This window comes from Arvicanthis niloticus, chromosome 5 (assembly GCF_011762505.2).
Source record: "Arvicanthis niloticus isolate mArvNil1 chromosome 5, mArvNil1.pat.X, whole genome shotgun sequence".
In the NCBI taxonomy this organism is placed as follows: domain Eukaryota; kingdom Metazoa; phylum Chordata; class Mammalia; order Rodentia; family Muridae; genus Arvicanthis; species Arvicanthis niloticus.
In genome coordinates this window covers 43,334,948-43,351,038 of record NC_047662.1, presented here as the reverse complement: position 1 = coordinate 43,351,038, position 16,091 = coordinate 43,334,948, and the positions used below count along the sequence as shown (strand labels likewise).

Here is a 16,091-nt window from a genome sequence, read left to right as displayed (position 1 = left end):
GTTTCTGGGGAACAGCACTCAAAGGCCTCTGGCCTCCGCACATGCATTCTCGTTCTCTCTCTCTCTCTCTCTCTCTCTCTCTCTCTCTCTCTCTCTCTCTCCCTCCCTCCCTCCCTCCCTCCCTCATCCTTCCCTTCCTCTCCACCCTCCCTGGGATCGGCTGACTCAAAGGGAAAGGTTCCTGGAGAGAAAAACAGATCCCATTCCCTGATGGACACGGCTCTCTTCAGGACTCTTCTGCACAGAGCCTGGATGCAGCGTGGTGTAAATGAGCCTCGTGGACCAGTGAAGGCATGGTTACTGTTCTGGCCACACAGCGGGTTGCAGCCCACGTCTACCACATTAGAAGATTCACAGCAGAGATCCAAAGTGCCGGTGCTGCAGCTTCTGATGCATTCTTCCTTGAAGACGACTCCTGTCATCAGCTGTCCACAGCTCCGTCTCCGTCCCTCTGAGCTGAATTCTCACATTGGAAGGAAGCTTGTCCTACATGTCCCAAGAACGGTAGGCTCTTTTGACTCCCTCTCAAGTGGAGGATGGAGAAAGAGAGTAGAACACACCTGCTGGTTGCTTCAGAATATTCTGAGTGCTCACTGCAAACATTAGCACGTGTGATCTCATTTCTTTTCCCCAGTAGCCCCAGAGGCAGGGTTGCAGGGCTGTACCAGTTGGATCAGAAGGCCAAGAGGCACAGGAGTGAAGTGGTGTGTTCAGGATCCCCTAGTCATCGGGAGGCTGAACTGGGATAGATCTGACCCTGGAATTTAGGCCCTTTCTCCACTGTCTTCTTCCAGGTCCAACCTGCTCCCCTTCCTGATACAGGGTGGCCATTGCAGTTCTCAGGACGTGTCAACCAGGTGACACCAGATCCGTCACCTCAGTGAGGAGTGGAGGAAGCACCTAGGCTCGGCTTACTAATTCAAGGGCCCAATAAATTATTCACACCACCATTTACTTGGAGGCCCTTCCAGCCTCACCTCTCTTTCCACGCTCAGACCCTTGGATCTGGACCCCTGAACTCGGCTTTGGTGTGAGGGAAACCTCTGGTGAGGAGATGTTAGCTGAGCTGGGGGCCTGCCTACTCCTGGCAGTGGTACTGCTGGACTCCAGTCCTGGGACCCAAGCCATGGAAGGTAGGTGATCCGGCAACTGACAACAGGGCAGATGGAAGGAGGCTGAGGAGGAAGCAGGGGATCAGGAAGCCTGAGCCAGAAAGTAGGAGCCTTGGGGCCCTGGCTGAGTTGAGCGGCTTGCTCCTGAGACGTGAATGACAGCATTCATGAAGCCTGCTGTGGACTTCACACACATAAGAGCATTCAGTCTGCAGAACAAAGTCCCAGGTGAGGGCTGGCCCGCTTCTCCAGATGAAGAAATTCAGAGGGCTTAGGTACTGAGGCCACACAGCACATGAGTGGCTCAGAGGTGTGGAAGGCCCGCCCACCGTGGGAAGGACCCTCTGTTCTGGGAGCCCGCTGGGCCTCCCTCTGCAGCCAGTGGTGCCAGCTTCCTCGCAGTGCCATTTGGTCCCCTGGCGCACTGGCTCCAATGTGTCTGTGTCCTTGCTGGGAACCACGAGGCTCTCTTTCTAAGACTGCTGTCCTTCTGACTGGGAAAAAGTTCTTCCTGGAGTTTCTTAGAAGGATTCGGTTTCTCTTTAAAATACTTTTCCAATTACATTTATTGTGTGTGCAGGGGTGTGTGCACGTAGCCTTGCTGCATCACACCCATGGAGGTCAGAGGGCACGCTGTGGGAGCTGGGTCTCTCCTTCTACCATGTGTGTTTGGGGGTTAAGGTCACGTGGTCAGGCTCAGTAGTGAGAGCCTTTATCCACTGAGCCGTCTAGCCAGTCCCCTTTTCTCTGCTCACCCTTAAAGTTTAAGTCACTTCACTTCCTCCTTGAAGGCCTTCCCATCCTCTGTTGGGCTCAGATGCTCCTTCCCCAGGCTCCCAGAGTTCTTCCACCCCAGACTGTGATCCTAGAACCTTTGTGTCACTCTGACCCTGCATGTGCTTTCTGTAAAATCATTTCACTGTTCCACAACATGTGACATTGTGGGGAACTGGAGGGAGGGGCTCAACAAGCTGTTCCCTACAGCTCATCTTCCTCAAACTCAGCTAGGGGGCCAAGAAGGAATTGGTAGCTTGCCAGTCACTCTACTGCTGGCAGAACTGTTTGGGCACGTCGGGGTCTCAGCCTATGCCTGGGTAGTAGGAGGGAATTGTTTTTATTTACTCACCTCCAAGGTGCGGGTGGCTTTGGCATGACCCTGAGGGTTAGTGTGCCTGGCTGGATCTTTATAAACAAGATTTCCACTTGTGCTGGTGCCCAGGGCCACTTAGGCCACAGGAGTTCCACTCTGACACTACTGTAGTCAGAACTGGGGAAGGACAAGTGCAGACACTGGAAGAAAGGTCCCCTCTCCATCTTCTTGCCACGAGGCTATGAACTAGACACCATTCCTGGCACCAGCCTGCTCAGACAGGTAGGAAATCATGTGACCTGGCCCTGCACGGCCCTTATACTACCTCTGTCTGCCTGGCAAGAAGGAGGCTAGCACCAGGTGTGTGGCTGAGGTCCGCAGAGGGTGAGTTATGCACCCCCCCCCCCCCCAATCTTCAGCAGTAAATGCAATCTTCCTTCCCACTCAGTACATATCAGCTCCTCTGTGGATCTTGGCGCTCCCCTAATACTGCTGTCCCCCTAATCCTAGCATACCACAGGTGTGGCTTTACCTGGCTTGCCTGACTCTCCTCAGCCCCACTCCTGTAAGCTTGCCTGGGAGGGAGGCTCAGTCCAAGTCAGCACAGACCTGCGGTTGTGCTGTGTCCCTCTCGAAGGGATGTTATTCAGCTGTGCCCTCTCACCCTTTATTGTTGAGGCACTGGAACTGTATCTCACAGAAGTTTCTTTATCCTTGGCTTGGCCAAATGGTACCTCACAGTGTAAGGAACACTCTTGTTCCTAAGCCAGGCTGTGGTGGCTCACACCTTTAATCCCAGTACTTGGGAGGCAGAGGCAGGCAGATCTTTGAGTTTGAGGCCAGCCTGGTCTACAGAGTGAGTTCTAGGACAGTCAGGACTATACAGAGAAACTCTGTCTGGAAAAAAAAATACACAAAAAACTCAAAAAAAAAAAAAAAAAAAAAAAAACAAATTTAAAAAGAGAAAAAAGAATGTTTCTGAAGCTGCCAAGAAGACTCAGCACTGTCTGCTTTTCCAGGGGAGCCTGGTTCTGTTCCCTGTATCCATGTTATCAGGAAGCTCACAGCTCTCTGGTTCCAGGGGATCCAACACCCTGGCCTCCACGGGCACCCACCCACCCACCCACACACACACACACATGCACATACTCTCATACCAATACACATGAACACATGTAATTTTAAACAAAAATAATCTTGAAGAAGAAAGAGGAGGAGGAGGAAGAAGAGAAGGAGGAAGAGAAAAAGGAAGAGGAGGAGGAAGAGGAGGATATTCCTTTGTGGGGCCAGTGAGATAGCCGAACAAGTAAAAGCATTTGCCTCAAGAGTCTGATGGCCAGAGGTTGATCCCTAGAATGCACAGAAGGTTGTCCTGAGTCTCTGCATGCATGCAGGGACATTTCTCCCACCTCTGTGATGCACACACAAAGCAATAAATAAAATCTATATTTTAATGATTTACTTATTTTTGTTTTGTGTGTGTATTTTGTCCGCTTGTATGTCTGTGAACCCTTTGTATGCCTGGTACCTGTGGAGGCCAGAAGAAGGCATCAGATCCCCTGGAACTGGAGTTACAGAGAGTTGTTCTGCCATGTAGGTGCTGGGAATTGAACAGAGGTCCTGTGCAAGAGGCTAACCATGGAGCCATCTCTCCAGACTCAAAATTAAATTTTTAAAAATTTCTTTAAAGCATGTTCTCTTATAAGCTGGGGCAGTAGCTTATTTGGTAAAGTGTTTGCCATGCAAGCAAGAAAATGTGAGTTCACAATCCAGAAGCTATGGAATAATGCCATGTTTGGAACCCCAGGGCTAGAAAGGGGGAACAAGCAGGTCCCTGGGGCACTGGCCAGACAGCAGCGCCTACTTGGTGAGCTCCAGGCCAATAAGAGAACTTGTCTTAAAACACAAGATGGATAGGTTCTGAGGAACAACATCTGAAGGTATGTTCAGGCCACCACGAGCACACATGTGCACACACAGATGCTTCTCTAGCTGGGTATAGTGACACAAGCTTGCAATCCTAGCACTCAGAAACCAACTCAGGAGGATCCAAGTAATTTTGAGGTCAGACTGGTCTACATAATGTGTTCTAAGCCAGCCAGAGCTACATAGGAAAACTCTGGCTCAAAACAAACTAATAAAATTTGTTTGTTTCTTTTTTAATGTAGGGAACAGTGGTGCATCTCTATAGTCCTAGTCACTGGGGAAGCTGAGGCAGAAGGATCACTTGAGTCCAGGAATTCTTGCACAAATACACGCGCATGCATGCACACATGCACCCACACATACATACATACATACATACATACATACATACATACACATACACATGCACACACATACATGAATACACACACACACTTTTCATCCTAGCACCCTGAAGGCTGAGGCAAGAGGATCTGCAGTTCAAGGCTAGCCTGGGCTCTATTAACTAGGACTTTACCTCAAAAAAAAAAAAAATTTACTCTGTAAGGGATGTAGTATATACATTTCAAATTGTATAGCACTCTAGTGTATAAAGTTTTCCCTGGCTTATTTTATATTTGCTAAATTAGTTCTTTAGCATTTCATACACACATGCAGTGTATCCTGATCACACACTCACTCACTCGCCCTTGATTCCCTCCTGCCTCTGTCCACCCTGTGACTGCTGTGGTTGTTGTTGCTGTTGTTGTTGAATTATCGTCTTTCTATGTAGCTCAGGCTTGCCTAAAACGTACAGTCCTCTTGCCTCAGGCTCCAGAGTGCTGCCCTTGTGTGTGTGTGCTGCTATACCAGACTTGTATCTTTTTAACTGTGCTTTTCAAACACTTGACCCAAGTGTTCTGGCACACACCTGTAACACCTGTAACCCAGCGTTCAATAGCCTGGGGCAATAGAATTACACATTTGAGGCGGTTCTGAGGCTACTCCGGGACACCTTGTCTTAAAAACCAAAACAACAACAAAAAAAATTATCTGGTTTTCAAAAGCTCAGCGTCACCGAGTGAGCTTCACAGACAGTGCCTGTGTGACCGCTCACCTAGGCTTCCCCTCTTGACAACCTTCTCCTTGGCGATAGAACATTAATGGTGCTGTTTAATCTAGCATTCTACTAAAAGTTGTCAAATCTGCCTTCCTAATCGCCTTTCATGGTGTCCTTTTAAATTATCGTTTTCTATTTATTTACTTATTGTTTCTTTACTTATTTTTGAGACAGGGTCTTTCCATGTGACTGGCCTGGAACTTCCTATGTAGACCTGGTTGTTCTTGAACTTTGCAGAGATCTCCTTGCCTCTGCCTTCCTAATGTTGGAATAAAGGTGTGCCCACCACTCACTGTTCTCCACAGAGCTTCTCTCTCTCCTGTCTGCTTCACATTCTGCTTGCATCTATCATCTCCCCACCAGAACATGCTCTGAGAGCAAGGATCACTATTCCTGCTGACCTCCCCGCGCTGAGCGCTGCCCAGTGTTCAGCGTTTGTTGCATGACTAGAAGAACGCTTCCCCGGTATCTGAAAGATCTGTGCGTGCTTGAGTGAGCACAGGCATGTACCCAGAGTGATTTGGGACCCTGTTCTTTCTTTCTATGCTCAAGGACCCAGACTCACCTCATGTATCCAAACCCCGGAGCTGACTCTCACCCATCCTTTTCTCCTGCTTCAGGTGTCAAGTGCGGGGGTGTGCTCTCAGCGCCATCTGGAAACTTCTCCAGCCCAAACTTCCCAAGTCTGTATCCCTACAACACAGAGTGCAGCTGGCTGATCGTGGTGGCCGAGGGCTCCTCCGTGCTACTCACCTTCCACGCCTTTGACCTGGAGTACCATGACACCTGTGGCTTTGACTTCCTGGAGATCTACAACGGGGCCTCTGGAGACAAGGGCAATCTGCTGGGCAGGTTCTGTGGCCAGGTGCCCCCGCCACCCTTCACCTCCTCCTGGCACGTCATGTCTGTCGTCTTTCACTCAGACAAGCATGTGGCCAGCCGAGGCTTTTCTGCAGGCTACCAGAAAGGTCAGGGGGGGGCACTCAGCAGAGAGGCTGGCCACAGCTGCAGGGGGCTGGCGGGAGGCAGGGCACAGGGGAGGTGAATGAGCATGTCTTAGTGTAGGCCACTCTGCAATCAGGATGACCTCGATTTAGCACAGCCTACGTGGGCAAAGGTGGCCTTCTTTACACTCGTGACCTCCCTGGAAGCCACTCCCTGCTACCTTTATACTTTCCTGCTTCCTCCATGACTACTGGGTCCCCTAGGCAGGTTGCTGCTCCCTGAGAGGAGGCCCACAGCTTAGTATGGCATCAGGCCACAGCAGGATCCCAGCTGTTGTTCCTGCTGTTGAAATCCTGTGGCTTCTGCCTCTTTCCCCTGCCTGTGGTTCCTCTGCTCTTGGGGCCTTTCCCCCAAAGCATCACTTACTAGTGCTCCTGAATCCCTGACTCCTCCAAGAAGGCCTGTCACCTTCTGTGGAGCCTCATGAGGTGGAGCCCTGGACCTGCTCCTCAGCCTTCTTGCCTCCTCCCACCTGTCTTTGAGCTCCTGTGCATGGACCCAAAACTCCTCCTTTCTTCCCAGGACAAGATCAGATGCCTCTGTGTCAGCCCACTCAGGACAGCCACAAATGCCCCTGTCCACAAGTCCACCCCAGCAACCCTGGGACTTGGGCAAGACAGCAGCCCCTGTTGAGTTTAGAAACACAGAACTGTGGTGTGTTAAAATGCAAGAACAAGAGGCTACTCTGACCAAAGGGTGGGAACCTTAGGCCTGGGGGCTGTAGGACATTAAGGTATCAAAGTCCTGACATCACATGGAATGCTTTCTAGTATTTTTACAAACAGGAACAGCTGGTAGCAGACGGAGCTGTCTTGTTAATCTTTGAGATCTAAAAAGATAAAGGCAGTATTTTAATCATATGAATTCATTTCACAAGTTCACATTTGTGCACGTATGCACAGGTTTGTGTTTGTGTGCATGCACATGCGTGTGCTTGCATGTGCGTGTGCATGTGAGCCAAAAGTCAATCTCAGGTGTTGTCCCTCAGGAGCCATCCACCTTACAGAGACCTGGGTTCTCCAATTAGGCTGGAATGGCTGCTGGCCAGTGAGCTCCAGGGATCAACCTGCCTTTACCACCCTACCTCTAAGATTACAAGCTGGAGCCACCATGCCTGACTTTTGGGGGGTGCTGGGAGTGAAATTTGGGTCCTTATGCTTGGTCAGCAAACACTTAGCAGCTGAGCTCCTGCCCTGGTCCCAGGCTCACATTTCCAACATTCACTTGTGAAAAGTGGGTCCCTAAAACCTGCGGATGCTGATGGGGGCTCCACTGGGTTAAACTTTTCTGTAGAAGAGGTATAACTTTGGCTTCTGTCTTTTATTATGCTAAAAGATAGTTGGGCTGGGAGACTGCTCAGTGGGTAAGTGACTTTCTGATCCCAGCATCCACATGGGATACAGGAATGGCCATGCATACCTGTGACCCTGGCTTGTTGGCCATCAAACCTAGCTGGAAATTAACAAGCTTCAGATTCAGAGAGCGACACTGTCTCTGAGAGACAAAGCAAAGACTGAGAGAGCAGGATAGCCTTTCTCTGACCTCCAAACACACATGTGCCTGCATGGGCATGAACATCCACACATATATGTAAATACATGTAAACATGTAATCCACACATATATGTAAATACATGTAAACATATGTAATCCACACATATATGTAAAACACACACATGTTGGAAATGCAGCATAAGAATGAACTCCAAGCTGGGCAGTGGTGGTGCACATCTTTAATCCTAGCAGATTGGGAGGCAGAGGAAGGCAGATTTCTGAGTTCGAGGCCAGCCTGGTCTACAGAGTAAGTTTCAGGACAGCCAGAGCTATACAGAGAAACCTGTCTTGAAAAACAAAAAAAACAACAAAACAAAACAAACAAACAAACAAAAGAATGAACTCCAGAGTGTCTATCTGCTCAGGTTGTAGATATTAACTGATAGAATATCAGACTATTCCCACCTACCCTCTCATTTCACAGTAAATCTGATGCCCAGAGAGGAAATACTATTGCCTACAATAACACAGCTGAGCAGGCAGTCCTGGGACAGGAAGCCAGGGCTTCAGCTGCCAGGTGCCATGCTCTGGCCACATAATGGCAGCTCATCTCCTGGGCTCCAGTTCTGTCTGCTAGCTGGGTGACCTGTTCATGCTTCTTGGCTCTTGTCACCTCAGTGTTGCCTGCCAATCTCCATGTCTCTGTTTGAGGGCTTAAGCAGTGTCTTTTCTATTGCTGTGACAGACCCTCATGACTGAGACAACTTGTAAAAGAAAATGCTTGATTTAGACTCAGAGGGCAGAGGGTTACAGTGCATGATGATCACGATGGGGAGCATGGCAGCAGGCAGGCAGGCACGGCGCTGGAGCAGTAGCTGAGAGCTTACCTCTGGGTCCACAAGCTTGAGGAGGAGAGCTAGCTAACTGGGAATGACATGGGCTTTTGAAACCGCAAAGCCTGCCCCACGTGACATACCTCCTCCAACAAGGCCACACCTCCTAACCCTTCCCAAATAATACCACCGACTGGAGACAAAGTATTCAAGTATATGAGCCTATGGGAGCATTCTCCTTCAAACCACCACATAGTGTATAATGCCCCATCCCCCTCCACTCCTGAAGCGACATTAACTCAGGTGTATGCTTTGCTCCCCCTTGGACATTCCCTAGTGGGGTTCAGCAGCCCCCTTTAACACACTTCCCCATATTATCTCACCTTCTTAATCCCACCTGGGGATTCTGGGCCTCCAAATAAACCCCTGGAACGAGGGTCTTTATCCCCAGGCCTACCCAAGTGAACTCAGGCCTAAATAGATAAGTTACTTGACCTCTCACTGTAAAAGGTGGGTGCCATGTGGGTCAGGGTACAGATCTGTGCCTGCCACACTTGTGTATTTGTGGAACATTGTTTTGGGTGTCTGGTTCCCTGGGAAGGAGGTCAGTTTAAATGGTCTCCCTTGCAGATGTGTGTGGTGGTGTGGTGACCGGCCTGTCAGGGGTCCTCAGCAGCCCCGAGTACCCCAATAACTATCCCAACAATGTGGAGTGCCATTGGCTGATCCGTGCCTCAGGACCTGCTGCTGTCAAGCTGGTGTTCGTGGACTTCCAGGTCGAGGGCAGTGAAGAATGCATGTATGACTATGTGGCTGTGCTTGGAGCACCTGGCCCTGCCCACGGGCACCACTACTGTGGCCGCACCAGACCCCCCACCCTTGTGTCTCTGGGCCATGAGTTGCAGGTGGTTTTCAAGTCTGACTTCAACATTGGAGGCCGGGGCTTCAAGGCCCACTACTTCTCAGGTAGGAGGGGCCGGGGCTATGGTAACGTCTGTGTACTACTGCCTACCACTTCGCTTGGGGATTCAGTTAGTGCTTGCTTGTGTCCTCGGGGCTTGAATTTTCTGCACTGTGTCTAATGGTTTAGCACACCCTTCTGGGCCAACGCCAAGGCCTGTGCTGCTCATGTTCTTGCTCAGATGGGATCAGTCCCTTCTAAACGCCTTAGAGCAGTGGTTCTCAACCTGTGGGCTGTGATCCCCTTGGGGGTCAAACAACTCTTTCACGGGGGTCATATATCAGATAGCCTGTATATCAGATATTTACATTGTGATTCATAACTGTATCAAAATTACAGTTATGAAGTAGCAACGGGAATAATTTTATGGAGCTGTGCAGTGATGACACATGCCTTTAATCCTAGCACTTGGGAGGCAGAGGCAGGAGGACCTCTAAGTTCAAGTCCTGCCTGGTCCACAGTGAGTTCCAGGACAGCCAGGGCTACACAGAGAAACACTGCCTTGAAAAACCAAAATAATAATAATAGTTATTTTATGGCCGGGGTCACTACAACTTGAGAAGCTGTATTAAAGGGTCACATCATAGGAGGGTTGAGGACCACTGCCTTAGAGAATTCCTTCACACTCTTATGTCTACCTTGTACCACCTTTGTCCAACTCCCTGCCTGGTGGTGAGCTAGCTCCTTTTCTTGTGCCTGGAATGCACTACATGCTGGTGTGATATGCATAGAAGAATGCGTGAGCCTAATGCGTGAGCCTCAGAGAATTCAAAGTCCGCTGAGAAAGATGGGTGGTGCAGTGAAGAACCACTTCCTTGAGTGCTAACAGGTAGAATCACGGGGGACTTCCTGGAGGAGGAATTGGGGCAGAGCCTTGAAGAAGTCAGCCCAGGGGCATGAAAGATACGTGCAGAGGCACAGAGGGCAGAGGGCTGGCAGCTGAGAGCAAGGCTGGCACGTGGGTGAATGTTGGCTTTCTATACTGAGATAGACAAGGGTATGTGAGACACAGAGGAGGGGTCAGCCTTGGCTCACAGTTGCAGAGGCCCAGGGACTGTCAGCTATGGACTTTGGGCCTGTGATAAAGCAGAAGAACATCATGGAGCAAAGACTAGAACAAAAGCTGCTCCCTCATGACAGGCAGGAAGCAGAGACACAAAGAGGGACTGGAGCCCTAGGGTCCACTTTGAGGGCATTCCCCCAGTGAACCTCCCAGTAGGCCCCTAAAGGTTCTATCACCTCCCAGTGGCTCCTCAGGCCAGAGATCCTGACTTTATTTATTATTTATTTGGGTGTGAGCATGACTTCCTTCTCCCCAGGAGAATGCCAGGAGGTGTTCACGGCGGTGCGTGGAAACTTCTCCAGCCCACAGTACCCTGGCGCCTACCCCAACAATATCCGTTGCCACTGGACCATTCGTCTGCCCCCTGGCTACCGGGTCAAGGTCTTCATCCTGGACCTGGGCTTGGAGGAGCCCAACAGCCTAACCAGAACCTGTGACTTCGACCATCTGGCAGCCTTTGATGGGGCCAGTGAGGAGGCCCAGCTGCTGGGGAAGTGGTGTGGGCATCACCTGCCGCCACCTGTCACCTCCAGTCACAACCAGCTCCTGCTTCTGCTGCACACTGACCGCAGCACCTCTGGCAGGGGCTTCTCCGTGGCCTACATTGGAGGTCAGCTGGGTTGAGGATGTGGGTCCTGGGGTACTCTGCAGCCTCCTTCCTGTGTCCACTTGTGGCACAACCCCTCCCCGGTCTCCCTGAGGCCCTACTCAGTCATCTATCCTGAGAACCTTTGAGGCCACTCCAGTGAGGCCCTCATTTATTTCCACTGTCACAGGACTCTCTTTTCAAAGCTTCCGACTCCATGATTCCTAATTCTCCCCCACCTGGCTCCTTTTCCCATGGGCTCTCTGCCTCTTGGATATTTGATCCATTTCCAGGATTGATGCACAAAATCTGTTAAGTCATCAACGGTAAGTAGCTGAAAACACCAAGATGCCACCACCCTTGTCTGCATCATTCAGGAGTTCTGGCTGGACAAAGGCTACATGTCCTCGCCCAGCAGTGTGCTAGCCAGGCAACCCCTGTGTGGGGCCAGGGACTCAGAATATCCTAAGGGCACCAATGAGATCCTTGTGTTTGCAACAGAAGTGCTGCAAAACACAGGCATCCTGTCCAAAGCTGAGGCTGGGAAAGGAGAAAAGGTGACAACCACAAGGATCCTGTTATCCAGAAAGCCCAAGCCCTTCAAAGCGTTCTCAATGCTTTGTCCCGGGTCACTGCGTTTTCAAACCAGTCACGTGGCCATGCTTTTTCTGCAGAGGTGGCTGGGAAGCTGGTATTATAGCTTTTCTAACTTCTGTAACATGGACTCAGTGGTACAAGGCTAGCGAGTCCCCAAGTCAGGTGAGGAGTAAGGGCTACAGGGTATATCTGGCTCTGAGGACATCTTTCCCTCATACACTTGGGCCTGTTCAGCAGTGGAGGGATCCTTTTTCCTCATTCCTGACAACAGAGGAGTTAGGGAACCCTGGCATTGGAGCAGAAAACAGTGTCTGCAAGCTGGTGGCACATACAGACCCTGGTGATCCTGGCTCTGTGCAAAGAAAAGTTGGGACTCTTGGTACAGCTTCCTTTGATTCTTCATGGACACGGAGAATATGGGAAGACCAGATGCCATCATGGTTCTGCCCAGTGACCTGGAGCATCCCTTCGGCTCTCCAGATTCTGGTTTTCCCGCCTGTACAGCAGGAACTTGGATTGAAGGGTCTTCAGGGTCCAGCTTGCCTCGGAGATCCTGAGTCTCTGGCCTAGCCTGAGCGGTGCTAAGTGATTTAGACAGCCTCTTGTCGAAGCATCTCTGGAGATGAGGGGTGGGGGTGGTTGTCATTCCGGCTCCTGTTCCAGGACCTTCTGTGCTCCCTACACAGGCCCCTGTGGGAGCCTAGGGTCAGACAGGGCACTCACTCTGGACCAGCACCAGATGGGGCCCAGGCTGTAGGCAGCCTCTCCACAGGGAGGGCAGCCTCGGCATCAATCAGGGGTGACACACAGTTCAGCGCCACCGAGATCATCGTGGGAGACCGCGGACCCATAAATCCTGCCTGCCCAGACACCCGAGGTTGAAATATGTCTGAGACATTTCCCAGAGAGAGCTGAGGGATCCAGGCCTCTGCCTGCCAGGCTTCCTTTTGCTTCCAGCTAGCTACCAACCCCCACCTGCCTCTGCCTTACATGCTCCCTTGCTCCTGCAGCCCCAGACACTCAGAGTCACACTCTTGCACAGCACAGAGCATGCTGGGAGCTGACCCATTGTAATGAGCAGACTGGTAACTAGGGAACCCGACCCACCCACCTCCCTCAAGTCTGAAATCCAAACTCAGCCATAACAGGCAGCTTCACCTCTCAGAGATTTGCTTTCAAAACTGAAGTGGCTTTTGGTGTGCCCACCATCCAAGGCCATCACAGGGAGGGACAACAGGGTCTCCCTCCGCCACCCTGCTTCTTCAGAGACACACCCCCTTTTTTCTATCTTATCTTGATTGTTCTTCATAGCACTCCTGTGCATCTCCACAGTTATTAGCCTGCACAAGCTGTGGTGTGGCAGGCTTCTTCATGTCTCTGTCTGTCTGTCTGTCTGTCTGTCTGTCTGTCTGTCTGTGTGTCTGTCTGTCTATCCTGTGCAGAGGAGCCATCAGTAGCTGTATTACTGAATGACGGGGTACACAGCTGGCCATGTGGCTAAGTGATGACACTCACTTTTATTGTGGTGAAGAATTAGTTTCCACTCACTCCTATGCTCATTCATTCATTCATTCATTCAGCATTTCCTCCGCCTGCCGAACTCTATGCTGGCCTCAGAGGAGACAGAAACACTGGCACGCTGCATGCCCTAAGAGCTCACAGACCCAGGGGCTCAGGGGAGCAATGCACGCAATATAGCCCAGCTAAGTCCTACACTATGTCATAAGCACCTTCTCTAGTCTGGGGTTCTGTTCCATGTCTACTGTCCTTCTGGGAGGTTTAGGGATGATGGGTCTGACTGAAGCCCTAAGGTCTCAGACTCCCCCTCCTGTTCCAGTGGTGCCCATGAATGTGAGCTGTTCTCGCACGGACTTCCAGATCCTGATCTCTGCCCAGGCCCTGGCCCCACTGGAGCGGACCAAAGTCTACCTGGGTAGCCGGAGCTGTGCAGCCCAGGAAGTTGGTAGTAACTTCCGGATCCAGGCCCGCTTTGACACCTGCGGTACCGAGTCTCAGGTAGAGGTGGGGAGGGGTGGTATAAAAGATGGGCTCTGAGCCTTGCTGAAGGGCACCTGCTATCCTCAGTTTCCCTCCTGGCTCTGATGGTGCACACAGGTGTGGATGCAGGCTTACTGACACCCTCGTGGTGACCAACCCTAAATTTCCTCCCTGCTCCTGTCTTTGAGAACCCCAGGGGAATGGAACCTCAATACCGTTAATATGCACAGCAATCCCCCTGCTCTCTTCTTGCCCATCCTCCCCAACCTGGTGACCCCAATACATCTCTGTGCTCCACAAACAAATGAGCCTTTCAAGTAAGGGTCCACCTCCCTCCAAAGGCTGCAGAGCTTACAAATAAGATTTTCCAACTATCCTTGGACTCTGGAGGCCAGCTACTCTTTGGTTTGAGTGGTATGTCATGGGTGATAGCATAGGTAAGAGTTGGGCAGGCCAGGGCAAGAGTAAGGCCTCTATGGATTGTAGAATCCATATCTATGGACATGGCCTCAGACAAAGGATTTAACCTCCAGGCGCCCCAGTTTCCTTGTCTGTAAAATGGGAACGTTAATGACAACAAGAAGGCTATATTGTGAGAAGTATAGGAATTGATATACTTAACTGGAGCCTAAATGGCCCCAGTTTGATAGTGTTTGTTTTTGAGACAGGGTATCAGGTAGTCTAGACTGGCTTCAGACTTACTATGTAATTAAAAATGACCTTAACTCTGAGTTCTCTTCTTTCTATAAGTGCTGGCATTAAAGGCATGCACCACCACATGTGACTTAATTAAGTATTGCCAATGTAATCCCAACTCCATGGTTGCTGCTTTGTGTTTTTGCTGGTACTGAGGAGTGAACCTGGAGCCTCACACGCTAGTCAAGTGCTCTGACCCCGAGCTATGTCTCCCAGCCTAGGTGTTCTTACTGTTTCTGTCTTCCATTCAGCCTAACTCCTGAAGCCAGAGCAAACACTGGCCCATCAATTCTGATGCCTTCAACACAGTCCACTCTCACATTCCCCCCTCTTATAATTATTTTAATTTACATTTGTGTGTGTGTATGTGTGTGTGGTGTTGATCAGAGAACAACTTATGGGAGTTATTTTCCTCCCACTGTTTGAGTTCCAGTGACCAAATTCAGGTTGTCAGCTTTAGTGGCAAGTTCCTTTACCCACGGAGCCAACTTGCTGGCCCCTTTGATAGATGAAGATTCTGAGGCTCAGGGTGTAAAGGAGTCTGTGGTTAAGCTATGGAATCAGGCCAATGTCTATTTAGAGGCACTGGGACAGCCTGAGCCTCCTTGGGACTGAGCATGTCTCTGTGACCCCACAGAGAAGAAATAACACCTCTGTGATTGTCAGCGTGTTGTACATCGACTTCTCTGCTGCTGGGCGTGATGACACCCACGAGTATGAGGTGCGCTGTGAGCCGAGGCGCAAGGAGGCCTCTGTCCACCTGCTTTCCGGTTCTGATCTGCTTGGGCCCTACGCTGCCACTGCCGAGCACCTTCAGGAGGCACCACCTGGAGATGAGGCAGAGGTCCTGGAGGGCCCAGGGACCGTGGTGACCCAGGACACCAGTGACATCGTCTTCCTGGGCCTCTGCATTCTAGCCGGAGTCCTTATGATCATTGCCATTGTGGTCCTGATGCTGCTGTGAGCGGGTGAAGAGCAGCTTGGGGGCCCATAGCAGGGCAGGGTGGGGCTCCTGGACTTGTTTGTCACCATGGGCACATCATGTTCCTCTCTGAGCCCATTTCCTAAGGATCATTGCTCTGCCCTGCTCCTCACAAGGCTCAGAGAAAAGTGTGTGTGGGAAGAGGCTCTGAAGACAATGGCAATTGCTGTTAATTTTAAGAACAGTCTGCTACAGGAAAGCTCTCATGTGTTTCAGGTGAGCTTAGATGGCTGGGGTCACAGGCGGCAATGTGAACACAACAGACGAGTCCTGTCCTTCACCAACTCAGGACACAAATAAGGGCACCTCTTAGCTTCTCAGACCTTCACGAGTAGGAAGTCCAGTATCTGAACAGGGGCTCCTCCCTCCCTAAGTGACCCAGATGAAGATCCTTTCTAAGAACTCCACCCCTGCCTCCAGGAACCGGGTAGGAGAGCCTGAGCTCTGGCTAGTGCTGTTATTTGAGCCTCCGCCACACCACTGAAGACTGGTTCTGTGAATACTAGTGGGTGCTTGCTCAGAGGGGTATCAATGACCTGCTGTGTCCAGTTCCTATAGATGCCACAGGTAGGCTGGGCAGCATGCTCAGAGGAGGGACTGGAGCTGTTCCTTTTATGCTGGGACTTGTGCTTGAATGCCTTAGATCTTTG

General features: G+C 50.8%; 1 protein-coding gene across 1 annotated transcript; it reads left to right on the top strand.

The window, feature by feature from the left end:
• The first annotated feature begins 603 nt into the window (after positions 1–603).
• On the top strand, positions 604–15,519 carry Cdcp2 (CUB domain containing protein 2). The gene is made up of 6 exons (XM_034501719.2): positions 604–1,133; positions 5,848–6,195; positions 9,189–9,524; positions 10,839–11,192; positions 13,603–13,781; positions 15,097–15,519. The coding sequence occupies exons 1-6, from the start codon at positions 1,055–1,057 to the stop codon at positions 15,421–15,423; spliced, it is 1,623 nt and encodes a 540-aa protein (XP_034357610.1). The 5' UTR covers positions 604–1,054; the 3' UTR covers positions 15,424–15,519.
• Positions 15,520–16,091: the final 572 nt, after the last annotated feature.

Coding starts and splice junctions, on each gene's coding strand:
- Cdcp2 (XM_034501719.2), top strand. CDS start 1,055: ATGTTAGCTGAGCTGGGGGCCTGCCTACTCCTGGCAGTGGTACTGCTG. Junction 9,525..10,838: donor CAAGGCCCACTACTTCTCAG/GTAGGAGGGGCC, acceptor CCTTCTCCCCAG/GAGAATGCCAGGAGGTGTTC. Junction 13,782..15,096: donor CCTGCGGTACCGAGTCTCAG/GTAGAGGTGGGG, acceptor GTGACCCCACAG/AGAAGAAATAACACCTCTGT.